General features: G+C 58.0%; 2 protein-coding genes across 17 annotated transcripts in view; one reads left to right on the top strand and one right to left on the bottom strand.

Moving 5' to 3' along the window:
• The window catches only part of RARA (retinoic acid receptor alpha), a 48,266-nt gene extending 33,674 nt beyond the window's left edge, over positions 1-14,592 (top strand). For 14 of the 15 annotated variants that reach the window (XM_033183120.1, XM_033183116.1, XM_033183124.1 and 11 more), the window contains 7 exons: positions 5,188-5,336; positions 6,650-6,791; positions 8,837-8,997; positions 9,277-9,453; positions 11,259-11,463; positions 12,217-12,375; positions 12,965-14,592. In XM_033183120.1, the coding sequence (XP_033039011.1) occupies positions 5,188-5,336; positions 6,650-6,791; positions 8,837-8,997; positions 9,277-9,453; positions 11,259-11,463; positions 12,217-12,375; positions 12,965-13,182 (1,211 nt within the window). In that variant the 3' untranslated portion in view covers positions 13,183-14,592. Of the gene's footprint in view, positions 1-4,962; positions 5,082-5,187; positions 5,337-6,649; positions 6,792-8,836; positions 8,998-9,276; positions 9,454-11,258; positions 11,464-12,216; positions 12,376-12,964 lie in introns of those variants that run through there. The other variant, XM_033183131.1, reaches the window with a different exon arrangement.
• A 3,015-nt stretch (positions 14,593-17,607) lies between these two features.
• On the bottom strand, positions 17,608-21,608 carry GJD3 (gap junction protein delta 3). Of its 2 annotated transcripts, none has more exons than XM_033183115.1 (2): positions 21,513-21,601; positions 17,608-20,727 (listed from the first exon to the last, which is right to left on the bottom strand). In XM_033183115.1, the coding sequence occupies exon 2, from the start codon at positions 20,721-20,723 to the stop codon at positions 19,851-19,853; it is 873 nt and encodes a 290-aa protein (XP_033039006.1). In that variant the 5' UTR covers positions 20,724-20,727; positions 21,513-21,601; the 3' UTR covers positions 17,608-19,850. The 2 variants fall into 2 exon arrangements, 1 of the variants encoding a protein (XP_033039006.1); XR_004430588.1 differs by lacking the exon at positions 17,608-20,727 and adding an exon at positions 21,095-21,185 and having other exon boundaries at positions 21,513-21,608.
• Positions 21,609-25,260: the final 3,652 nt, after the last annotated feature.

Here is a 25,260-nt window from a genome sequence, read left to right as displayed (position 1 = left end):
TTCTTGCCTGGAATCCAGTAGCTTCGCAGCAGGCTGGAGGGTGGGGTAAAGGTCCTGTCTATGTGGGTTTGTCTGCTCCCGGGGGAGGGGCGCCCTCCCCAGATCCCACACTTGCCAAAGCCCAAGGGAGAGCCCCTTCCTGAGCGACAGCTGCTGCCCCCAGCCCTTGCTCTTGCGTCATTAGAGTGGGTGTCAGGGGAGCCCTCGATGTCTTTGGTATTGACAGTGGGGTGTGGCAGAAAGGGGCAACTTCATCAGACACCCATCTGCCACCCAAACCTTCCATCTTGGCAAGGGGCACTGGGTCCTTGTGGGAGTGTTGTCCTGGCCCCAGACACTTGGCTGTCATCTTTGAGGCTTTCATCCCCAGGAGTGGAGGGGAGAAGCTGCTCTGGTGAGAAGAATCGCTCTCCCCCTAATCCTAATCCGGTTTGTTCTCTGGGGGATGAGTTTGTTTTTGTGGGTCTGGGGCTGCCCTGGAAATGAGGACTGCATCCCTTCCCAGCTCCGCCACCAAGTCCTTTTGTTACCCTGACTTCACTTGGGGATAGGGCCAGGTCCTGGGCTGTCCCTTCCTAAGAGGGGCACTGATATGAGAATCCTAGCATCCTGGCAGCCTGGTCACCTTCTCTTCTTGTTGTCCCCTGCCTGGGTGCAAGCTCCTCTGGGAGGAAGGGCTCTGTGCACACTCAGGAGCTCGGTGCACCAGGGTGTACACCTGGGCATTTTCCTGCACAGCCGTGAGGCAGTGTACACTGGGTGGGCGGGAGCAGGCGCAAGGTGGGTTATTGTTAGATGGCTCAGGTTTCTTCCCCTACTGGGCTTTGGGCTCTTCACTGGAGGGGAAGCTCTTCCCTGAAGGATCTCCCACCTTCCTGGACCTGCTGCCTCCCTCCTGCCTGCCAGGGAGGAGGGGTGGAGTGGGTCTCGAGGGGGCCTGGCAGATTGGAGAAGGTTGAAGGGCAAAGGGACTTACCCCATCTGAAGCCCTTCTTGCTCGGAGAAGGGAGACCTGAGATGGACAGACAGCCCACCTCTGCCCTCCCAGAGCCACCTCTATCCCAGCTTTTCGTATTGTCCTGCCCCCAACCTTTGCCTCCAGGGCTGAATCAGCTGTGTGGCTGTAGACACAGGAGGGAGGGTATCAGCCGACTGTTGACTTTGGAGGAAGAGAGAGAGAGGATGACTCTAGGACCCTTTTTCTCATTTTCCCAGTGCTGGAGCAAGACCCCCCTCCCCTAGGGGGAAAGTTGGGGCAGGGCTGCCAGAGTCACCTCTTCCACTGCCTTGGCCACCTTCTCCAGAGGGCTGGAGAGAAGCTGGGATCTGAGAGCTTGGGCTCCAGCCCCTGTCTCTTCTTAGCCCATGGGGACAGCTCAGCTCTTCCTGGCCCAGAACTGGAGGGGGAGGAGGATCACAGAGAGTAGGACAGGCAGTGTACTGGTGAGCCTTGCTTCCCCTAAACCACTGGACATGGGGAAGTGGAGACCTGTCCCCACACCCGTGCTGGGGTGGGGTAGTAGACCTAGAGACCTGGGCTCCCAGTTCCCATAGTCTGAGCGTGGGTGTGCGTGTAAATCAGTGAGGTCTCAGTGGACTCGGGTCCTGAGGCTGTGAGGCTGGCAGTGATGGGGGTCTGGGGGCTTGCCTTGAAGCACAGGAAGGACCTGGAGTCTGAGGGTGGCAACTAGACTCCATCTAGAATATGTGGGGCCAACGCCCCCACCTTGGAAGGGACCCCTTGGGTGTGTGGAAGCCCTCTGGTGACTGGAGCCGCCTCCAGCCCCCTCTTGGGGAATGCTCCACTGCCCCCTTCACTGCCACTGAAGGTGGGAAGAGCAGGTTGGCTGTGGGAGGAGGTGGCCTCCTGGGTTCTGCAGGGCCCCAGGGACCTTGCCTCCCTCCCCAGAGCCCCCATTTCGGTGCATTAGAGGACAAGGGGGGTGTACAGGATGTGGCTCCCCATCTGTCTCCCACCAATCTCCGCCACTCACACCTCCGCCCGCTCCCAGACGTCCAAGAATGTGAAGCACGTGGATGCCCGTAGTTGGGGGAGGGGGAGATGCTTATCAGGCGGCCGCTGGTCTAGGGGCCTTCTTCCGCTGCTGCGGTACAACCAGAGCTACCCCCGCCTCTCCCCGGGAGGAGGAAGGGCGGTACAGAGGGCTCTACGCCCCCTCCCCAACCATCCCCAGGGGCTGCGAGGGGAGCTGCGGAGGAGCGGGCGCCAGCTGGATTGGGAGGGGAGCCGCTGGCCGGGGGCCCGGCTGATTTCCTGCTGATCTCCTCCAGGAAACCGGCCCCTTGTGCGAGCCTGCGAACGGCTCGGGGGCGTGGGGAATCTGGAGTGGAGCGCTCTGCGCCGCCCGCCCTACCAGAATGGGGAGCGAGGGAGGGGCACCCTGGCAGCGTCGGCGGGAGGGGACGCCTGGCTTCCTGGGTCAGTTCCAGTCCTCTGTGGGGCGCTGGAACTTTGAGCCGGGAAGGTGTGGTTCTCTAGCCTGAGTCCTTTTGCAGGAAGAGGAGAGATTGGTGGGCTGGGCCTCTGGGGAGGGAGGTCAGCAGGGAGGGGCCAGGCCCGGGTAATCCCTCCCGCGTTGGTGTCCCTCCCGGCCCCACCTGTGTGTGTAGGGAGTTATGGCTGTGTCCTAACTCTTGCAGAGGTTGTGAGGATTCCGGAGTCCCCCACACGTCTGCCTTGGTCCTTGTACCTCACCTGCTTGGGTTGCTGGCTGGAGGCCTGGGGAGGTGGGGCCTCGAGCTCTGGGCTCAAAGGGCAGAGCAGGGAAACCTCAGAGCTGGGTTACCTGGGTGACAGGTGGGGACGTGCTGGAGGTAGGGAGCAGGCTATGTTACAGCCTCCAAGGCAGCCAAGCTGCCATTGGGTAGGCTAAAAGGAGGCCTTGCCTAGCCTAAACTGTAGTCCTCGCCTCTGGTCATCTCTCCCATTCTGCCAAAAAATAATTTTAAAAAGCACATTCTTTCAGTTCCGTAAACACCCTCTGTTGGACTTTGCTTTAGCTCCATGTTTTTATGGGTCTTTGCCCTCTGGTCTGTCCCAGGCCTTAGAGCTGTTTACCCCTCATTCTGGTATCCCCCATGACTCCCCATACCCTAGCTCCCCTCCTGACACCCCACTCTGTACCCCAAACCTCCCTCAGTCCTTTCTCCCTCTCCAGTCTGTTTCATTTTAGAAGTGGGGCCTTGGGAGAGGTGGGGCCCAGGGCAAACGGTGGATTAGGAGGGGTGGGGAGGTCAGTGCCTTCTCCCTCTGCTTGTCGGAATGCTCACCAAGATTCTAGACCATGGTTCCCCCCAGCCCTCCACATACCCCCTTGCCCTTGATCCCCCTCCCCCCACCAGTCTGGATTGTCTATTGTTACTGCTTTTACGTCTTGGAAAAAGTTAGCACAACAAAGGGCTCCTTTGTGGCTCACCCCTTCTGCCTCCTGGCCTCACCCAGGCCCCCCAACCCCGCCCCCCCCCCCCCCAGCAGCTGTTCTCAGGCCTCTCAGCCTGTCTGATTTGCTTGTCTGGCCTGGGGAGAATGAGGTGGGAGAAAACCAGGCCGGGGCAGTCAGTTGGTGTTGGGGTGAGGAGCAGGTGGGGGGGTGGCGGGGAGGGAGATGGGGGAGGTCAGGAGAGAATCTACTGGGCTGGGGGCGGTGTGGGCATCAACTGTCCCATTGCTGCAGGCTGGTCGAGGGGCAGGGAAGGGGATGGGGATGGGGGGCCATAGCAGTGCTGGTTAGCCAGGCTGGCCAGGAAGTGGTGCCCAGGTACTACTAAGAGCCAGGAAAGGCCTGCCGAGGTTGTTGGCCTAGTTCCCTGTCATCAGCCGCCTAGTAGCTCCCCCTGTGTCTGCAGGTAAGGGCAGAGGGTGGTAGCACAGAGTCAGCCCCTGGTGTTCCCATGCTTCCTTCCCCTGTGCCCCAACTTTAGGGCCGTGTGATTTGGGGCCATGTGACTCATGTCGGTAAGGTGCTTGGGCCAGGCGCTCTGGGCACCTTTAAATGCCAGCCAGTCTCATGTGCTGGAGTTTGGGGTAGGGCTCAATAGGACTGTGCAATATGGGAGGAGGCAGGGATCTGTCTACTTAGGGAGGCATCCTTGTCCATCCTTGGCCCTGGACAAGTGGACTTGAATGTGGTAGGGGCCTCAGGACGATGCTGGGTGGCCCCTTGGGAATCTGGGATTGCCTCAGTCATAGTTCTTATCTTGCACCCAACACTCTTAGCTGCCCAGGCTTTGGACACAGATAGCCCCTGCCCAACCCAGCCCTGTTCTGCCCACAGTGATGGGTGGGCATGGAGCCAGGCACTGGGGAGGATTTGGCCAGTGAGGGCTGCCTCTGCTGTCTGGGTCACCCCTCCTGGCTGCCCTCTTGGAGCTGAATAACAGAAGGGGAGGGGTAGTAACCCGGACATGGTATTGAGGCCAGACAGACAGAGCATTGATGGGAACAGACCCCCTTTGTCATGCCATCTCTCCCCAGATAGGGGGTACCCAGAATGATGGGATTCTGGGGCCCCGGGGACTCTTCTCCCTGTATTCAGGGTGTCCCCCTGCCTATCTCAGGGAGTCACCTCCTGCTCTGCCCAGCATTTGTGACTCTTGTTTGCACCCCCTGCCTTGGGTCCCTGGCCCTGGGATTGTTTGGGTGGAGGAGGGGCTGTGGCTGCTGGCAGAATGGGGTGGAGGGGGGAGCGGAAGCAGAGGGGGCGGGGGAGTGGCCGGCTTTGAATATCCTGTTGACCCCAGTTTCCTGTGCCCCCGGCTTGTGTCCTTTTCCCTCCCTCCTCTTCAAGCCTTAACTCCTTCCTAACTCGGGGGAGAACGGGGCCAGGCCGCCCAGGGGCAAGAGCTTTAAAATCAGGGTGACCCCCATCCCTACTCCCCAAGCACAGTCACAGCACACATACAAATCTGATGGTTTATCATTGTCTCTTTGTGGTTTTGAAGGTGTGGGTCCTAGGAATCCGGAGGAGTGATGGGGCGCTGCAGACTTCATTGGCAGCCTCCTTCCCTGAGTCTGGCTGGGGAGTCCCAGTTTTCTTAAGACTTGAATCCTGCCAGCAGTGGTGAGGCTGGGAGAGGCTCTTAGGAGGGACTGTGAGGCAGGGTGGAGCTTGGTACTAAGGATGGCGACCTAGGTCTCTAACTGCCCCTCCCCTCTTCTCTCTCTAGCCATTGAGACCCAGAGCAGCAGTTCTGAAGAGATAGTGCCCAGCCCTCCCTCACCGCCCCCTCTACCCCGCATCTACAAGCCTTGCTTTGTCTGTCAGGACAAGTCCTCAGGCTACCACTATGGGGTCAGCGCCTGTGAGGGCTGCAAGGTGAGTTGAAGGGGTCATTGGGAAGGACAGCTTGATGAGGTCAGTGGGATATCCCCACTTCCGTGTCCTGGGAGTGTGGAGTTGGGGTGGGGGGTATCCCTGAAGTTGCTGCTGTTGTTTCTCTGTGGAAGTTGGCGACAAGCAGGGACACCTACCATAGGTCCTCCCCGACAAATGTTCAGGGCTCCCTCAAACCAGAGGTCCCCTCCTGCCTCAGCTCCTTTCCCTTTCTCCATCCTCCAGCTGGCAGGGCGTATGCCTGCTCTGCCACCGCTGCCCAGGTTGCCATGGTGAGCTGGCTGCCGACTGGCTCTTGGCTGGGGACCCAGGAGGCCTCCCTCAGCGGCCCTGCCTGAACCTCACCATGGCAGCCTGGCAGGAGGCAGTTAGGAGCAGGCACCGTGCCTTGGCTTCCCCTTCAGGTGCCCGGGCTGTGGGCTCCCCGGTGTCTGGCTGAATTTCCCCACCTTCACGTTAGGTGCCAGGGTGCAGGTGTACCCGGTCCTTAGCAGCCCTCTGCCCAGCTTCTCCTCCTTTCCCTGGGGCCTGAGCCTCTGTGTGCGTTTCTTCCTCCAGATATTGGGGCTCAGAATCTGCACAGCTTTGGGCCTTGCAGCTCTGGGCTGCTCTTCAGCCTGGAGTAGCTATCCCCAGGTGTGGGACAGAGGTCAAGGGCAAAGCGCAAGGCCTCAGGCTGTGTGTCTGCCTGTCCTGTCTGGTTGTTCCTGGTCTCTTCTTCATCTGTCCGCCTGTCCCTCTGGTCAGCCTATATGTGGAGCCCCTGGCCAGCCTGGGTCTGTGTCTGTGATGGGCCGGCGCACGCCTGTCTCGGTGAACTCGCATCTTTCTGCCTTGCTCCTGAGTGCGTGTGTGTGTTCGCCTCCATTTCTCTGGCCAGCCCGTGTATCTGCCTCCTGGCCTCTTTGGGCTTGTCTTCTCTTCCTGTGTTCTGAGTTCAGGGCTGTGGGTTCCAGATTCCTGGCTGTTTCCCAGTTCGTCCCATGTCTTCCTCTTTCTGACTCACCAGCAGCCCTGAGGCCCTTTCCCTGGAAGGGAGGAGTCAGATGTGTGCTGTGGGTTGGGGGAAGACTCCTGCCCATCCTGCGGCATTGAGGCGGGTACTGGGATTCTCCTGAGGAGGATCCTTTTAGGTGGATCATTCTCCCCAGCTTTTCTGGCCTGCTCAGGTAGGCGATGGGCAAAGGCTTTGGGGTAGCAGCTGGCCTGGCCCTCCTCCCCTAGACTGAGGCTATAGCCAGGCACTGCTCCCACTGTGGGTGTGGACAACCTGACTCCCTCCCCTCCATACCCAGGGCTTCTTCCGCCGCAGCATCCAGAAGAACATGGTGTACACGTGTCACCGGGACAAGAACTGCATCATCAACAAGGTGACCCGGAACCGCTGCCAGTACTGCCGACTGCAGAAGTGCTTCGAAGTGGGCATGTCCAAGGAGTGTGAGTGCCATGGGGCAAGAGCCGAGTCCCGCCTGAGCTGGGGCCTCAGGTGCTCCTAAAGACCAAGGGAGCAGAGCTCTGTGGATGTGTGTGCACATGCATGAACACGCATGCCGTGGTGTGCGGGCTCACGGTTGGGGATGGTTTGTGTGTAGTTGCAAGGACCTGTTTGCAAGTCTGGCTGGCTGTGTGTGCATGGGCAGGTCTGTGCTCCAGGACCGTTGTGTGTAACCGTTCCTGTTTCTGCGCGTCTGGCGGTGTGTGCATGGGCAGGTCTGTGCTGCAGGACTGTGTGTGTGTAACTGTTCCTGTTTCTGCGCGTCTGGCTGTGTGTGCTTTTGCGCATGTGTGCATGTGTGCTTGCTCCAGGATGGCTTTCTTCCAGGCCTTGCTTGGCTTTGGGGTGGGGCTCAGAGGCATAGTTAGTCCCTTCTGATTGTGAGTCTTAGGGGAGGGGCTTGAATTCTGAGGGGTGCTTGGCTGGACTTATGTGTGTATTGGGGGGGTGGAAGGGCTGGCACAAGGATCCAGAAGCCATTGTCTAGTTAAGCCTGGGATCCAGAGTTGGAAGAAAGAATTGGGACTTCTCAGATCCCAGAGGAAGTGGGTTTCCACTTTGGGCTCAGCTGAGGCCTGATGGAGGGAGGGAAGGAAAGGCTGGACAGGGAGACCCTCTTGTGTTGAATCATGGGTGTTGCCCTGGTGACCGGTGATTGATGATGTCAGAGATAAATGACGCTGACAGACGCCTCCTTGTCTGCGTGGCCGTTGCCATGGAGCCTGAGCCTTGGGGGATGGGATGGGGGAGGGGGCTGCAGGACCCTCAGCCCTTTGTGGGGAGGGTAGTGGGGAGGAGGCACGGGTGAGATGGTTCTGACTGTTGGACGAAGAGCCCCAGACAGGAAAGGAGGGGACTGGAGTGTCCTGCCACAGGAGGCTGGGGGTGCCTTGTCCTGAGCCCAGGAAGTGGTGGGTCCTGCTGCAAGAGTGGGTGACAACTTGACCCACAAGCCCGGAACGCTTCGCTTAAGGGCTGTCACCTCCTCCCTCTGTTTGTGCCACCTTCTGCTCTTTTCATGGCAGAAAGACCAGGGTGGGGACCCCATCTCTCTCCCACCAACTCCCCTTCTCCCTCCCACCGCCAACTCCCCCTCTCCGGGCTGCTCTGTGCCCCGGAGCTGAGCAGCTGCCATTTCAATAGAATTAAAGCTTCCGAATGATAAACGTCTTGTCACAGCTGCAATTTTCTCTTCCCAAATTATCCCCCCACTCTCCCTCTCCCTCTCCCTTCTCTCCCCTGCACTTTATTGAATTTGCAGAATCGACATGAGTGATCTCCAAATTATGCCAGCTACCCCCTCCTCGCTACCCCCTCCCTGAGCCCCTCCCCCACCCTCCCTTCCTCCCGCGTCAGCAGCCACCACCACCAGCCCTGTGAGTGATTGTGTGTCTGGGATAATCGGCTGGTAACGACCCCATCGCTTCTTTAAAGCCGAGTGGTGTGTGCGGCTCAGCGCCTCTGGTGATTTGTCAGCTCCCCAGCTAATGGGCCAAGAGAGTCTCCCTGCCGGGCCCTCCACTCTCAGGCTGGGGAGCCCTACTCCCCACTTGCCCCAGGAGCTGCTCAGAGCCAGTCCCAAGGGACCCCCAGGGAGACTGCAGCTGGGAGGGCTGGGTGAGTGGAGGTGGGAGAAGGACCTTCCTGGGGAAAGAGGAGGCAGAGCACCGAGGAGGGAGACACCGGCGCCTGGAGTGTGAGCTGGATAGACGCGTGGGGGACAGCACTCGGCTGGCTGCGGGGGTGTGTGTGCAGGGCCACAGCTGTGCTCGTGGGGCTTCTGGGGCCGAACTTGATGTGTGGGTTGGGTGGGCATGGAGGGCTGGAGTGCTTGGCGATGCCTTGCCTGCCTGTGAATGCGTGCTGTGTGCCCGTGCTTACAAGCCGGGGTGACCTCCTCAGCAGCTGGCAGCTGTCTGTCAGGCTGGGGGTGGATGAGGCCCTGAGCAGCCTGCAGCTGCCCTCTAACCCCCTCTGCCCTCCACAGCTGTGAGAAATGACCGGAACAAGAAGAAGAAGGAGGCGCCCAAGCCCGAGTGCTCCGAGAGCTACACGCTGACGCCGGAGGTGGGGGAGCTCATTGAGAAGGTGCGCAAAGCGCACCAGGAAACCTTCCCTGCCCTCTGCCAGCTGGGCAAATACACTACGGTATGGCTTTCCCCTGGCCTGCAGGGAGGGATGTGCCCTGGGCCGCAGGGCCAGGACGGGCCTCTCTCAGCACCCCTTCTTGTGCCAGGCATTTCCTCCTGCCCCCTGGCTGGATCTCTGCATCCTTCCCTTTCCCCCTCTTCTCCCTCCCACTGCTGCCTCTTCCTAAGGAGCTCCCAGGAAGTGAAGGCTGGGTAGAGGGCAGGCCTGTGGGGGCTGGAGCCAGGCCGAGAAGGGCTGCCATAGAGAAGAAGGCCCTCACTTTCCCTCCTCCCCCAGAACAACAGCTCAGAACAACGTGTCTCTCTGGACATTGACCTCTGGGACAAGTTCAGTGAACTCTCCACCAAGTGCATCATTAAGACTGTGGAGTTCGCCAAGCAGCTGCCCGGCTTCACCACCCTCACCATCGCCGACCAGATCACCCTCCTCAAGGCTGCCTGCCTGGACATCCTGGTGAGGGTCTGCACTCTGTCCCCCAGGCACTGCCCCTGTGTCCTGGGTAGATGGCCTTCCAGCCAGACAGCCACCCTCCTAAATGTCTGTCTGCAGTCAACCTGTCCAAATGCCCACCGTCCAAATGTCAGCCCTTCCTCTCCCCGTATGTCCACTTGTCCACTCATCTCCCTGTCCACTCAGCCACCTAGCAGCCAGATATGCAGGAGCCCACCTGTTCACCCACACACATGTCCATCCAGCCATCCATCCATCCATCCATCCATCCATCCATCCATCCGTTTAGCCAATAATAAAGATTCCCCTAGGGGCCAGGCGCAGTGGCTCATACCTGTAATCCCAGCACTTTGGGAGACCAAGTGAGGCAGGAGGATCGCTTGAGGCTGGAAGTTCAAGACCACCCTGGGCAACATAGTGAGACCTTGTTTCTGCAAAAAATTAGAAAGATTCACCTAGGATTCTCTGGCCAGTGTTCGAACTGGGTGTCAGGAACCCAGCGGTGAACGCGCCACCACCCCCCCTCTTGAAACCTTCCATGTGAGGCAAGAGATAAGTCAACAGAGGTTGCAAAACTGTGATCAATGCTACCTGGAGATGGGGGGAGGGCTCATGACCGCTTGGGCCTGAAGGATGATGTCTCAGAGGAGGTGACATCTAGGGGTTTGTAGAGGGGGAGGTGAGAGGGTAACCCTAACTCAGGAGCAGGAAGTGAAAGACTTGCTGCTGTGAGGCCATGCTGAGCTCAGGGGACTGCTGGGCACTCAGTGAGCCTGAGGGTGGACTGGGCTGGAGGCTGGATGCAGGGGGTGGGAGCAGGAAGAGGCAGTGGGAACTGCCAAAACCTAGGCTGGAGGGAGTGCTCTCCTTCCTGCTGTCCCTGACAAGGGCTCAGTCCACCTGTTCCCTTTTGGTCACCTCCAGGGTGGGGAACCTGGGATTTGACGAGGCTGTCATTTCCTTTTATTTTTATCTTTTTTGAGACGGAGTTTCACTCTTGTCACCCAGGCTGGAGTGTAGTAGTACGATCTCGGCTCACCGCAGCCTGCAACCGCTGCCTTAAGCAATTTTCCTGCCTCAGCCTCCTGAGTAGCTGGGATTACAGGTACCCGCCACCATGCCCAGCTAATTTTTGTATTTTTAGTAGAGATGGGGGTTTCACCATGTTGGCCAGGCCGGTCTCGAACTCCTGACCTCAGGTGATCCACCCATCTCGGCCTCCCAAAGTGTTGGGATTACAGGTGTGAGCCATGGTGCCTGGCAGACTGTCATTTCCCTGTGGATGCCTCTGAATGTTGAGGCGGGTGATGGGTGGGAGGTTTAGATTGTGCTACCTGCAGGGGCTCCCATCCCCACGCCCTGGATGCAGGAGGCGCGGTCTGGGTTCCTGCAACATAGCTCAAGCCAATACACGTTTACTGAGCACCTGTTGTGTGCCCCATCCTAGGAGCTGTAGGCAGCAGCCCAGTGTTCCTAAATTCTCTGCATGGAGGCAGGATGACCTGGACCTGCACTGTCCAGTACAGTAGCTGCTTGCCACATGTGACTATTTAAATTTAAATTAATTAAAATTAAACTCAATTCGGTTCCTCAATTGCATTAGCCACATTTCAAGTACTCAATAGACGCATGTGGCTGGTGGCTGAGGTATTGGATGGTGCAGACATAGAACCTTTCCATCATTGTAGAAAATTCTATCAGACAGCATTGCTCTGGCCGCCTGCCAGGTGGTCCTCCGGGAGTGCTGGTGCCGAGTGCTCGGAGTGGGTGGGGTTCAGTCCCTGAACCCGTGCATCCTCTGCACCCAGATCCTGCGGATCTGCACGCGGTACACACCCGAGCAGGACACCATGACCTTCTCCGATGGGCTGACCCTGAACCGGACCCAGATGCACAACGCTGGCTTCGGCCCCCTCACCGACCTGGTCTTTGCCTTCGCCAACCAGCTGCTGCCCCTGGAGATGGATGATGCGGAGACGGGGCTGCTCAGCGCCATCTGCCTCATCTGCGGAGGTGGGCAGGGGCCTGGGTCTAGGGGCTGGGCCTGGGGCAGGAGTGCAGCCCCAGAGTCTCTTCCAGGGAACTCTTTCAGGCTGCCTCTTGTCAGGCCTCTCTAGAGGGCAGGATCTGGTCTGCAGCTACACAGCAAGGGGGCCGTGTGGGGCCTGGACTCCTGTTCCCAATTTCTGGGCAACACCCCTTCTAGGGAGGTTAAGAGTGAGGGTTTGAGGGTCAGGCCTCCCAGGGTCACTTCCTGGCTGATGCATGACCCTGAGCAGGTTGCTGAACTTCTCTGGGCCTCCGTTTCTATACAGTGGGGGCAGGAACGGTCTCTAGCTCATGAGGTTGATGGGAGGATTATGGTGGTAACACACTGTGCAGGTGCCCAGAGCGAGCTCCAGTGCTTGTTAGTTGCTGTTTTATTGTGATTTCTGCCATTTTCATCTAGTTTCCAAAATAACAGGTGGGAGTGGGAGCCTGCCTGGGAACCCTCTCCCTGCTTGGGGATGACACTGCCCATTTGGGGTCCCATCCCATGAACTGGGCTCATAGGGAGGGTTTGGGACACCCTGCCACCCTCAGCCCGTTGCTCCCTTTTAAGGGCCTCTGTCCCCTGCAGCAGCAGAGACCCCACGCCCTGCCCTGTGTGGGGAGGCGCCTGCGAGCTGTTCTCCTCCATGGCCTGGGCAGGCACGCCCCCCGGTGGCTGAGGCTGGGGGTGCAGCTGTGTTCCCAGCTGCTCAGGGAGTGGCTCTGCTTCCTCAGACCGCCAGGACCTGGAGCAGCCTGACCGCGTGGACATGCTGCAGGAGCCCCTGCTGGAGGCGCTAAAGGTCTACGTGCGAAAGCGGAGGCCCAGCCGCCCCCACATGTTCCCCAAGATGCTGATGAAGATCACTGACCTGCGAAGCATCAGCGCCAAGGGTGAGGCTCCCAGACCTGGAGGGGTGCTGGCCCTCAACATCTGGCCCAGGCCCCCACATCCAAGCCAGCACCCTGTGTCTTTGTGCCAGGAGAATACGACACCTGTCCCCATCTGTGTCTAGGCCGAGGTGCCCTAGTGACTCCACTGTGTCGAGGTGGCCTGCCTGTGTCATTCACCTTCTTGTGGTAGTTCAGATCATGGTTCTGGAACCAGACACATGGGTGTGTGTCCTTGTGCGGGTCACTTAACAGCTCCGAGCTGCAGTTTCCCTTCTGAGGGGCAGGGATAACGATCATGTTTACAGAGGAGTCAGGATAATCCCTAGCGCACAGCATAGAGGAAGGAAGGACGTGATGTCCAGCCCAGGCTGGCAGTCTGGCCCTGGAACCAGAGTTCAGGACCACTTTGCCCCATTGCCACCAGCCTCTGGACTTGGGGGCTAAGAGAGCTGGCTTGTGTCAAAGAACTAATCCCAAGAAAGAGCTAATATCAGTAGTATTGATCTTCCCACCTCGAGCCAGGCTTGCTGGGGCTGGGGCTGGGAGGGCTGGCCCAGTGTGCTGACCTCTGCCCCCTCCTTTCCCGCAGGGGCTGAGCGGGTGATCACGCTGAAGATGGAGATCCCGGGCTCCATGCCGCCTCTCATCCAGGAAATGCTGGAGAACTCAGAGGGCCTGGACACTCTGAGCGGACAACCGGGGGGTGGGGGGCGGGACGGGGGTGGCCTGGCCCCCCCTCCAGGCAGCTGTAGCCCCAGCCTCAGCCCCAGCTCCAACAGAAGCAGCCCGGCCACCCACTCCCCGTGACCGCCCACGCCACATGGACACAGCCCTCGCCCTCCGCCCCGGCTTTTCTCTGCCTTTCTACCGACCATGTGACCCCTGCCAGCCCTGCCCCCACCTGTCCTCCCGGGCAGTACTGGGGACCTTCCCTGGGGGACGGGCAGGCAGGAGGCAGCAACTCCTTGGACAGAGGCCTGGGCCCTCAGTGGACTGCCTGCTCCCACAGCCTGGGCTGACGTCAGAGGCCGAGGCCGGGAACTGAGTGAGGCCCTGGTCCTGGGTCTCAGGATGGGTCCCCTGGGGGCCTCATGTTCATCAGGACACCCCTCTGCCCAGCTCACCACATCTTCATCACCAGCAAACGCCGGGACTTGGCTCCCCCATCCTCAGAACTCACAAGCCATGGCTCCCCAGCTGGGGAACCTCAACCTCCCCCCTGCCTTGGTTGGTGACAGAGGGGGTGGGACAGGGGCGGGGGGTTCCCCCTGTACATACCCTGCCGTACCAACCCCAGGTATTAATTCTCGCTGGTTTTGTTTTTATTTTAATTTTTTTGGTTTTGATTTTTTTTAATAAGAATTTTCATTTTAAGCACATTTATACTGAAGGAATTTGTGCTGTGTATTGGGGGGAGCTGGATCCAGAGCTGGAGGGGGTGGGTCCGGGGGAGGGAGTGGCTCGGAAGGGGCCCCCACTCTCCTTTCGTGTCCCTGTGCCCCCCCAGTTCTCCTCCTCAGCCTTTTCCTCCTCAGTTTTCTCTTTAAAACTGTGAAGTACTAACTTTCCAAGGCCTGCCTTCCCCTCCCTCGCGCTGGAGAAGCTGCCAGCCCCTTGCTCCTTCTGCCTGACCACTGGGTGTGGACGGTGTGGGGTAGCCCTGGAAGGACAGGCTCCTGGCCTTGGCACTTGCCTGCACCCACCATGAGCCATGGAGCAGGGGCCCCGGGACACACGGAGTTTTCACAGACCCAGCTCCTCGGTAGAGCTGCCTCCCGTCAGGGCCCACATCATCCAGGTCCCCCAGCCCCCACTGTGAAGGGGCTGGCCAGGGGCTTGAGCTGTCCCCACCCCCGGCCTCAGCCACCAGCACCCCCACAGGGCCCCCAGACATACCCACACACATGCGCGCGCGCACACACACAGACACACTGGACAGTAGATGGGCCGACACACACTTGGCCTGAGTTCCTCCATTTCCCTGGCCTGCCCCCCACCCCTCACCTGTCCCATCCCCGCGCCCCCTCCTTACCCCGCAGGACGGGCCTACAGGGGGTCTCCCCTCACCCCTGCACCCCTGGCTGGGGGAGCCGGCTCTGCCCTGACCTCCTTCACCAGGGGTTGGGGCCCCTTCCCCTGGAGCCCGTGGGTGCACCTGTTACTGTTGGGCTTTCCACTGAGATCTACTGGATAAAGAATAAAGTTCTATTTATTCTACACATGCCTCCAGCCTTGCTGCCTCCACCCCCTCCTCTTGGCGTCTGGGCTGGGGGCTCGGAATGGGTTTCCTCATGTGCTCTGGGCCTGTGATGGTCAGGAATAAGCACTGGGGCCAAGGGGCTGGCCAGGGCAGCCTTCCAAGCTGCCTTCTGAGGCTTACCTTGTGCTGGGGTCTTTGGAGATGCTGAGAAGGAGAAAGTCCTGCCCCTTGGGAAGCCCTCAGTCTGGAGATCCACACTGCCCATGTCAAGGACCCCCAGTCTGAGAGTGGGAGGGGAGAGGAGGAAAGCTGCCCCCACCTTCAGGGAACCCCTAGTCTGAGGGAGGAAGCCGGACCCACCCCTAGACATTCCTGGCCCTTAGGAAGCCAGAGGCTGGGTCCAGCCTTGACCATCACAGCAGGAATGACAGATGGCACAGGAGCTGGGGTCAGGGAGTCATAAAAACCTAACAAGAGGCCAGACGCAGTGGTTCACGCCTGTAATTCCAGCACTTTGGGAGGCTGTGGGCGGATCACTTGAGGTCAGGAGTTCAAAACCAGCCTGGCCAACATGGTGAAACACCGTCTCTACTAAAAATACAAAAAAATTAGCTGGGCGTGGTGGCGGGCGCCTGTAATCCCAGCTATTCGGGAGGCTGAGGCAGAACCTGGGAGGCGAAGGTTGCAGTGAGCTGAGATCACGCCACTGCACTCCAGTCTGGGTGACAGAGCAGGGTTCCATCCCAAAAGAGAGAGAGAGAGAGAGAGAAAAGAAGACGAAGAAGAAGAGGAAGAGGAAGAGGGAGGAGAGAAAAAAAGGAAAGAAGAAAGAAAGAAAGAAAGAAAGAAAGAAAGAAAGAAGAAAAAGAAGAAAAGAAAGAAACCTAACAAGAACACAGGATTGGGATGGAAGCTTAGGAGCCCAGCCCCCTGCCTCCAAGTGGTGTGGGGGTCTGGAGGGCGTGGGGTAAGGCAAAGGGTTCCTTCTGCTAGGGGGTTGCCTGCCATTTCTACGTTAACCACCAGGTGGCGGCAGCGCCTTGCTTGACTGAACGGCCGCACCAGGCTTGAGGTAACCGTGTGGACCAACGCGCTTTTTCCTCCAGTAAATATTTTCTAACATCTTTGAGTCTGAAATGATATTTAACATACTGTACCTGTACAAGTGATTTCACAAATCAATATGTTGTCACAACCGTATCATAAAGGATAAATTGAGGGGCAGTGCTATGTGTTTCAATACATTAATGCTTGCCCCTCTTTTGAATGAATACATTTAAAAAAAGAAGAAGGTTGGAAGCCGTTCTGTACAAGAAGCCCAGGAACACTAAAGAGCATGGGTGGATGTTGGGATAAAAATCGGCATGTTTGATTTATAATAAAACTATGCAAAAAAAAGCCCAAACAAAACCCTTAATGTTTTACATGTAAAACGAGATTTGGGCCCAGGTTTTTCACTTATGCCAATGTCCAGTTGGACATTCTAAAGTTGTGTCTGAGGCCAGGTGCAGTGGCTCACGCCTGTAATCCCAGCCCTTTGGGAGGCAGAGGCTGGCGGATCACTTGAGTCCTGGAGTTCAAGACCAGCCTGGGCAACATCATGAAACCCTGTCTCAGGCCGGGCGCGGTGGCTCAAGCCTGTAATCCCAGCACTTTGGGAGGCCGAGACGGGCGGATCACGAGGTCAGGAGATCGAGACCATCCTGGCTAACATGGTGAAACCCCGTCTCTACTAAAAAATACAAAAAACTAGCCGGGCGACATGGCGGGCGCCTGTAGTCCCAGCTGCTTGGGAGGCTGAGGCAGGAGAATGGCGTAAACCCAGGAGGCGGAGCTTGCAGTGAGCTGAGACCCGGCCACTGCACTCCAGCCTGGGCGGCAGAGCGAGACTCCGTCTCAAAAAAAAAAAAAAAAAAAAAAAAAAAAAAAAAAAAAAAAAAAAAAAAAGAAACCCTGTCTCTACAAAAAAATACAAAAATTAGCCTAGCCTGGTAGCGTGTGTCTGTGGTCCCAGCTACTTGGGCGGGCTCAGGTGGGAGAGTTGCTGGATCCCTGGAGGTTGAGGCTGCTGTGATACCACCACTGCAGTCTAGTCTGGGCAACAGACGGAGACCTGTCTCAAAAAATAAAAATAAAAAAAAAAAAGTTGTGCCTGGCAGGTTTTTATTTTGAGAGGATATCTTGACGTCCATAGCCCCTGCCTACTAAATGCCAATGGGGTCCCCCATCATTGTGAAAACAAAGCAGTGGCCCCCACATTTACAAAGTGCCCCTTGGGGTAGCGCCCTTGCTGTTGGGAACCTCTCTTGGGGCTGTTCTCAGTGCTCGACAGTTCACTGTTGTTGAGCAGAGTTGCTCAGCTTCAGCACCAATATGAATATCTGAGCCAGGTTGTGGGGGCTGTCCTGTGCATTGCAGGATGCTAAGCAACATCTCCAACCTTCCGCCCATGAAACCCTACTGGTGCTTCTCCCCAACCCCAGCTGTAACAACCAAATATGTCTCCAGACATTGCTAAATGTCCCTTTAGGGGACAAAATCACCTCCAGTTGCGATCCACCGCTGTGGAGTATGGTCCTTCAGGGCTGATGTGCTTTGCACTGAGCCAGGGCCCGTCCTCCGCAGGGAGACTGAGCCAGAGGAAGGTGACCAGATGTCCCCTGGGCAGGGCTGCAACAGGCTTGACAGGCTTATGGGAGTGCAGGGCAGAGGCCCTGAACCAGGCCTGGGGCAGGGCTCAGACGCCTTCCTGGAAGAGGAGGCCCCTCTCAGCTAAGTCTCTTTTTAATTTAATTTAATTTATTTTGAGACGGAGTCTCCCGTTGTAGCCGAGGCTGGAGTGCAGGGGCACTATCTCGGATCATTGCTAAATCTCTAGAAGAAAGAATTGGCTAGGTGGGTGCAGATTTGGAAGACTTAGTATGAAAAAAAGAATGTAAACTATCTCCTTAATACTTTTTAATATCGATGAGGCATTAAGATGAAAATATTTTGGATATACTAGGTTAAAGAAAATACATGACTAAAATTAATTTCACTTGTTTCCTTTTACATTTTTAATGTGCCTAATGAAAAAGTTGAAACTACATACACGGCTCACACGCTATTTCCATTGGATGATGCTGATCTTGAACATCACCTGACACATAGTAGGTACTCTACAAATATTTGTTGAATGAATACATCTGGAAAACAGCGACACAGCCCCATCTGAGTTTGTGTGGAGGGGTCTGGGTTGTGGACACAGAACTGTCATCAGAGAGATGGTGCTCACCATAGCATGGATAGTGTTCGGGCATGGCAAGGGTGTAGGCCTAGGGACAGCTACAGTTTCTCATCCAACACATATTTACTGAACACATACTACGTGCCATGGAAGGGGAGAGAGCAACGCCATCCTGCAGGAGAAATGCTCTCCCTAGGGAAGCAACAGGCATCCAGCTCTGTCTTGGGGTGGGGGCTACCAGGGAAGCCCTTTCCTTGAAGGTGTCTGTTTTCTTCCCAAGTGACAACAAAAGGTGGAGGGGCATTAACTAGGGGAGGAGAAGGCTGCAGGAAGCAGCCGCTGCTCTGGGCAAAGGAACAGCACGTTCAAACGCTTGGCAGCAAGCAGGCCTGGTGCTTGTTAGAACAGAAAATTCCCTATGGTTCTGAGCACACCTGGAAGCCTGTGCTGTGGGGTTGGAGGCCTGAAGGGAGCAGGGCTTCAGAAGGAAGCCTTGTGAGGCTGCCCCCAGCTCCGGGTTTAAGTAGCGGGAGAGGTATTCAGAAAGACCTCGCACTGCTGTGCGGGGCACGGGAGAGCTGAGAAAGATGCCAGGAACTCAGAAGGACAGGGTGGGGTGATAGCGGGGAACGCACAGCCTGGTCGGCAGATGCGGGGACGCCCTCAAGGTGCAGTCCAATGATGGCCCCTGGATTTGTCACTTAGGTCCTGGGTGATCTCATGGAGAGCAGCCCACTGGCTGGTGAAGGTGGAGGGCAGACGGGAGGGGAGACACAGGAGGGGGATGGGCTGCATAGGCAGCAGCTCTTCCAATGCCCGCAAGGAAGAAGGGAGTGGTCCAAAGGGAAGGCTGGGCCGGAAGCGCGTGTTTTGGGAGCTTTCTCCTGAGGACAGAAGAGACTTTCCCGTTTATAGCCTGGGGGAGCAGTAGCGGCGGGGAGGATGCAGATGGAGGAGGGAGGCATAACACATGTCTGGGTTGCCCTCTGGCCCGCCGCCCACCCCTACCCCACCTCCATGAAAGGGCCTAGCCCCCGCCTCGCTACAAGGCGGACAGTGAGGATGTGCTCATAGGCTCCCGAGGATTGAGGCCTGCCCTGGAAAGGGGAGCCTCTCCTCCTCTTCCCTCCCTGGGCGGGGTCTCTTGGGAGGGGGACAGACCTTCTGTGATGCCCTGGCAGGTGGGCTGGATTAGGGTGGTAGGGAGGGAGCCATTGTGGCTGCTGCTGGCATCGGACCCTGGCCACCCCCGCAGTGCATATCAGAGATCACACACACACGCGTGCACACACGGAGGTCACGCAGGATGTACACATGCACACATAGTGCACAAGGATGTTTCTGTGTACAGGTGTGCACACGCAGCCCACGCAGGATGCACGTGTGCGTGTGTGCACAACGCACTCACACAAAGCTCACAAGGATGTGAGCACACAGCTCTCACGGGGCATACATGTGTCTATGTGCATGTGCACACAGATCACCTGGAAGGGTTACGTGTGTCTGTGTGCACAAGTGGGCCTCACGCAGGGCGTACACATGCGCGCACATGCACGGCGTTCACACAGGGTGTACAGGTGGGCGTGCACACAGCTCGCAGTGCTTATGTGTCCGTGTGTGCACACTCACAGAGGGCTCACACGGGGACCACTTTCTCAACACAGAGAGTGCCTGAGAATGCTGGCATCACAGTTGTTTGTGTCCCCAGTAAAACAACCACCCTCCACCTTCCGCTCTGCTCTCCCCCTCGGGTCCACTCTCTCTCAGGGCCCTGGTCTTCTTCCTTTCCACCTGGGTGGTGGCATCCAGGACCTGCCTGAGTTCATTCTCCGCCCCCAGCTCGGCCTGCCCCAGGTGCCGCCGGCCGCCACTGGGAGGCAGTACGAGGCAAGTGCGATGCCGCCCGCGGGCCGTCCCCACAGCGCGTCTCCCGCCAGCGCAGGTCCCACGACAGCTCTGGTGGAAGCAGCTTCCGGTTTCTGCGGTGCGGGCGGCGGAGGTGGCGGGGTCCGGCCCTCGCGTTCAGCCCGCGCGAGGCGGGGCCCGCCCCTAGATGGCCAGGTCTCGGCGGCCGGTGGCCGGTGACGCCTTGCCGCGGCCGCTGCCGCCCTCGCGGTGGCTGGCTGGCGCCCGGTGCGCATAGGCGGGCGGGGCGCAGGGCTCGGGGCCGGGGTGCCGGGAGGGCAGCGGAGGTGGCGGCGGCGGCGGGAGCAGCTTCTGCGCCTCTTCGTGTGCACGATTGCAGCGGTTGTCACGCTCCCCGGCGCGCGGGCGGCCCTTCCACAGCAGGTGGCCCAGCTCGGCTACGCTGAGCAGCGCCGACAGCAGCCCCACCGCGAAGTAGAAGAGCACGAAGACGGTCTTCTCTGTGGGCCGGCTCACGAAGCAGTCGACCGTGTGCGGGCAGGGCGGGCCGGCGCAGGCGAAGTGCGGGGCCACGCGGAAGCCGTAGAGCAGCGCCTGGCCGCCCAAGAAGGTCAGCTCGGCCAGCAGGCGCAGCGCCACGCTCAGCAGGTAGCAGCGGCGCGCGCGGCGGGCGCGCAGAGCGCATGGCGCGCACTGAGCCTCGGGCAGTCCAGGGGCGCACTGCGCCGCCGCCTCAGCGCCGCCCGCCTCCTTGCCGGCCCGGTGCATGGAGTAGACGACGAACAGCACCGGGGGCGCTGAGAGCAGCAGGATGTGGAAGAGCCAGAAGCGGTAGTGGGAGACCGGGAAGGCGCGATCGTAGCAGGTCTGGCGACAGCCCGGCTGCAACGTGTTGCATACGAACTCCTCTTGCTCGTCCTCGAACACTGCGCCGCCCACCGTGGCCAGCACCAGGATGCGAAAGATCAGCATGACCACCAGCCAGAGGCGGCCCACGAGCGGCGACTGCAGCTGCACGGCGTCCAGCAGCGAGCCCAGGAACGCCCACTCCCCCATGGCGCTGGGGACGCGGGGCAGGGAGTCAGGGGATGGGGCAGGTCAGAGACCCCCGCCCCTTCCACGCCCATCGGGGTGGGGCCCGTTGGGCCTTCTCTGACTTCGGGGTGAGTAGTGGGGTGGGAGAGGCCCGGGTTTAACGATGAGACCAGTGTGAAAGGGAGGGCCACGGGAGGGCCCGAGGGGAGCAGGCGACGCTCAGCTATGGGTTCCCTTCTCTTTGGGGCCGATGGGTGCTGGGGAGGAGCCCCCATTTGCGTTTTAGCCACACCCCCTGTGCCGTCTCCGTTCGACCCTGGGATCCTCCAGATCCCAGATTCTTAGGAAGGACCTTGGAGATCAGCTGGGCCAGCCCCTGACTTGCCTGTGGAAGCGGAAATCCAGCGGTGCCCTTAGCTGTCAAGGATGCTGTAGGAAGAGTGGAGCCTCGAACCCCGAGTCTCCAGACCCAATTTGGTGCCCCTGGGAGGAGTGGGAGTGGTAGAGGCAGAGAGACCACTCCTTTCTCGGCCCACCATTTCTCTCGCCATTTTCACTGCAGTGAACTACTCTCAGTGTGGGAGGCTGGTACAGAGGCAACCCCACTTCCGTAACTGTCACAGGGTCCCTTGTCGGAGGTGTCCCTGCTCTCCTACCCCAGCATGGTGAGAATGCGGGGCCAGGCCTCTCCCTCCTCCCCAGCCTCCTGTGCCTCCAGCCTCCACATCTCCTGAGACCCTCTCCACTCCGCACTCACACAGGTCCCCACAGGCCGCTGGTGCCCCTAAACCACCACCCAACCCCACTCACCCTGGGGCCAGGACTGGGGTGTCAGAGCTGAGCCAGGGACCTTGGGAGGTGGCTGGGACCGGCGCCTCCTTCTCCCTCTTTCATTTTCCCTTTCGGATTTGGCCGGGATGGAGGACAGGACAGGATGGCTGAGAGGGGTTAGCGCTCCCCCTTCTCTTAAAGGAACAGGGTGACCCTGCTGACTGGCTCCGCCCTTGGGAACAGGCACGGGCCACGCCCCTTGCTGGGCTCTGTGGCCCTCACTTTTTGGCCCCCCACCCCATAGCTAAATTTCCATCTGGAAATGGGGGAGAGGGTTAACCAGAGCCACATCCTTTACGGAGGAAGCTGGGGGGTTCCTAGAAGCCCTTCCCAGAGAGACCCTCAGCCTGGAGCCTCGATCCACTATGCACTAACCATGCCCTGTGAAGATGGTCTTCGGGGACAGAGGGAGGTTTGCTGCTGGAGTTTAAGGGGCAGCAAACATCTAACAGCTTCTGGTTCCAGCTCTGCCACCGCCCACCTTGGACAAGTCATTCGGCCGTACTGAGCCAGGCTTTCCTGCCTTGTCAACCAAGGTGGCCAGACCAGCTGATCCCCAAGTTTCCTTCCAGCTCTACATCTTTTATGGAACGGGATCTCTCTGTGTAGCCCGGGTTGATCTTGAACTCCTGGCTTCAAGTGATCCTCACACCTCAGACTCCTGAGTAGCTGGGATTCTCTACTTCTGAATATTGAGTTCCCAACCATATGACAGAGAACCAAAAAAACCCTCGTGCCTGAAAAAAAAGAAAAAAAGAAATCCCATATGGAAAACCATTAAAATATCCCAAGTGCCTGGCTTTGGTAGTTAAATAAAATCTTTGGTTTCCTTCCTACTTTTCTGTAATTTCCAACTTTACTATAATGAACATGTTATTTATTTACGTATTTATTTTATTTGTTTTTTTGAGACAGAGTCTCGCTTTGTCTCCCAGGCTGGAGTGCAGTGGCATGATCTTGGCTGAATGCAACCTCTGCCTCCCAGGTTCAAGTGATTCTCCTGCCTCAGCCTCCCCAGTAGCTGGGATTACAGGTATGTGCCACCACGCCTGGCTAATTTTTGTATTTTTAGTAGAGATGGGGTTTCGCCATGTTGGCCAGGCTGATGTCGAACTGCTGACCTTGTGATCCACCCACCTCAGCCTCCCAAAGTGCTGGGATTACAGGCATGAACCACCACACCCTGCCTAACATGTTATTTTATTATTTATTTATTTTTTGAGACAGAGTTTTGCTCTTGTTGCCAGGCTGTAGTGCAATGGTGGGATCTCGGCTCACCACAACCTCCACCTCCCGGGTTCAAGCAATTCTCCTGCCTCAGCCTCCCCAGTAGCTGGGATTGCAGGCATGTGCCACCACGCCCAGCTAATTTTGTATTTTTAGTAGAGACAGGATTTCTCCATGTTGGTCAGGTTGGTCTTGAACTCCTGACCTCAGGTGATCCACCTGCCTCGGCCTCCCAAAGTGCTGGGATTACAGGTGTGAGTCACTACGCCCCGCCTCATGTTATTTTATAATGTGAAAAATAGGGCCAGGCGCGGTGGCTCAAGCCTGTAATCCCAGCACTTTGGGAGGCCGAGACGGGTGGATCACGAGGTCAGGAGATCGAGACCATCCTGGCTAACACGGTGAAACCCCGTCTCTACTAAAAAATACAAAAAGCTAGCCGGGCGTGGTAGTGGGCGCCTGTAGTCCCAGCTACTCGGGAGGCTGAGGCAGGAGAATGGCGTAAACCCAGGAGGCAGAGCTTGCAGTGAGCTGAGATCCGGCCACTGCACTCCAGCCTGGGCAACAGAGCAAGAGCGAGACTCCGTCTCAAAAAAAAAAAAAAAAAAAAAAAAAAAAGAAAAAGAAAAATAGAAGACTTCTTTCCCACCAGAAGGCTCTGAATTTCTGAATTGAGAGTTCCCTCCTACTGCCCTGGGTGGCAGGGGAAGCTGTTTAATTATAGAGAAAGGGGTAAGGGTGACCGACGGCAATCTGAGTGGTCAGGGAGGGGTCGTTCCCAGGCTGAGATGTTTGGTTGTCTGCTCTGCCTTCCTAGGGGTCCGCCTGAGTGCATAGCACAACCTTCCTCACCTATGCACCTGCCAGGCCAGGCCCTGTGTGGAGCCCCGTTAGTTCCATATGCCAACGAGCTCATTCGATTCTCTGTCAATGGTGGCAGGAGGGCACTATTTACACCAGGGGAAACTGAGACTTGGAGGGTCTAAGCCACTTGCATGCTGTCGCGCAGCTGGTAAATAGCAGATCCAGGCCTACGCGAGGTCCAACTGGTTGTTGAGCCCAAGCTCTTGAGCCTTTCGTGGAATTGTCCTCCATCCAGCCTGGCTGGGCTTCCCAGGTGGTGTCCCAGGGCCTGATAGTCCCCAGCAGGGGTTGCCTCTGTGCCAGCCTTGTGTGGGGCTGGTGGGTGTAGGCACTGGAGGGAGGTCATGCCTGTCCCTCTGAGGAAGGGTAGCAGGACTCACCTCCTTGGCCACAGTTCCTCTCCCTGTCAGCCATGGGTGCCTGTGTGGTTTTCCATCTGCTGACGCAGACTCCCAGGCCCACTTTCAGGAAGGGGAAGGTATATACCCTTCACCCTCCACTCCCTCTGGCTCAGGGGCCCAGCTGTGCTGGAAAAACTCTAGGTGAACTCCTGCTTGCGTGGGGAACCCTCCTGCCCTCGTGCAGGCTTCCCTTGGGAGTGGGCCTGGGTGGAGGATGCCGCCCTGGAGAAAGTCCAAGGGAAAAAGCAATGCTGGGGCCCCAGATCCTGAAAACAGGATGTGGGTTGGGGGCGCTGCTGACCTCCCCTTCCCGACCTGCCTTTGCCCCGGGCAAAGCTGCTACCCGCCCCCTGCCCCCAGCCACAGGGGCTCAGGGTCACACCTCATCTCCCTCGACTGTCCAGGAATGGTCCCCACCCCGTCCTGTCCCGTGGCTCCTGCTGGGTGAGGCTATTGGCGCTACCTGGAAAAAGTCCATCAGACCCTGTCTGCCTGCGGGAGTGGAAAGCAGCTGAGGTGGTGGGCCAGGGTGGGGCAGGAAGTGGAAAGCCCACAGTCACCCTGTGCTGTCTGCAGCCTGTGATGCCACAGGGCCAGGCCCAGAGACTACAATCTCAGGCCCCATCCTCCTTCCCTGATAGCACCATCCAGCCTGAGTGTTGCTGACCCTGCTTAGATCTGGCAGCTGGTGGCCCCATTCTTGGCCATGCTTAAAGACAGGGGCCGGGCTGAGAGGCCAATCCTGCCTAGCTCCAGTCTGTTCCAGACACCTCTCCCTGGCCATCGGATTGTGGGGCCACTGCTCATGTCAGACACACATGGGTGCACGTATGTGTTTGTACCCAGTAACTATCAGCCATGGTCAACCCCACCATGTTCTTCGATATCACCGCTGACGGCGAGCCCTTGGGCTGTGTCGCCTTTGAGCTTTTGCAGACAAGTTTCAAAGACAGCAGAAAACTTTCGTGCTCTGAGCACTGGAGATAAAGGGTTTGGTTATAAGGGTTCCTGCTTTCACAGAATTATTCCAGGGTTTATGTGTCAGGGTGGTGGCTTCACACGCCATAATGACACTGGTGGCAAGTTCATCTGCAGAGAGAAATCTGATGAGGAGAACTACTTCCTGAAGCATACAGTCCTGGCATCTCGTCCCTGGCAAATGCGGGACCCAACACAAACAGTTCCCAGTTTTTCATCTGCACTGCCAAGACTGAGTGGTTGGATGGCAAGCGTGT

The sequence above is a fragment of the Trachypithecus francoisi genome, unplaced genomic scaffold (assembly GCF_009764315.1).
Source record: "Trachypithecus francoisi isolate TF-2019V2 unplaced genomic scaffold, Tfra_2.0 Lachesis_group20, whole genome shotgun sequence".
Classification (NCBI taxonomy): domain Eukaryota; kingdom Metazoa; phylum Chordata; class Mammalia; order Primates; family Cercopithecidae; genus Trachypithecus; species Trachypithecus francoisi.
This window is presented reverse-complemented; position numbering and strand designations above follow the sequence as displayed.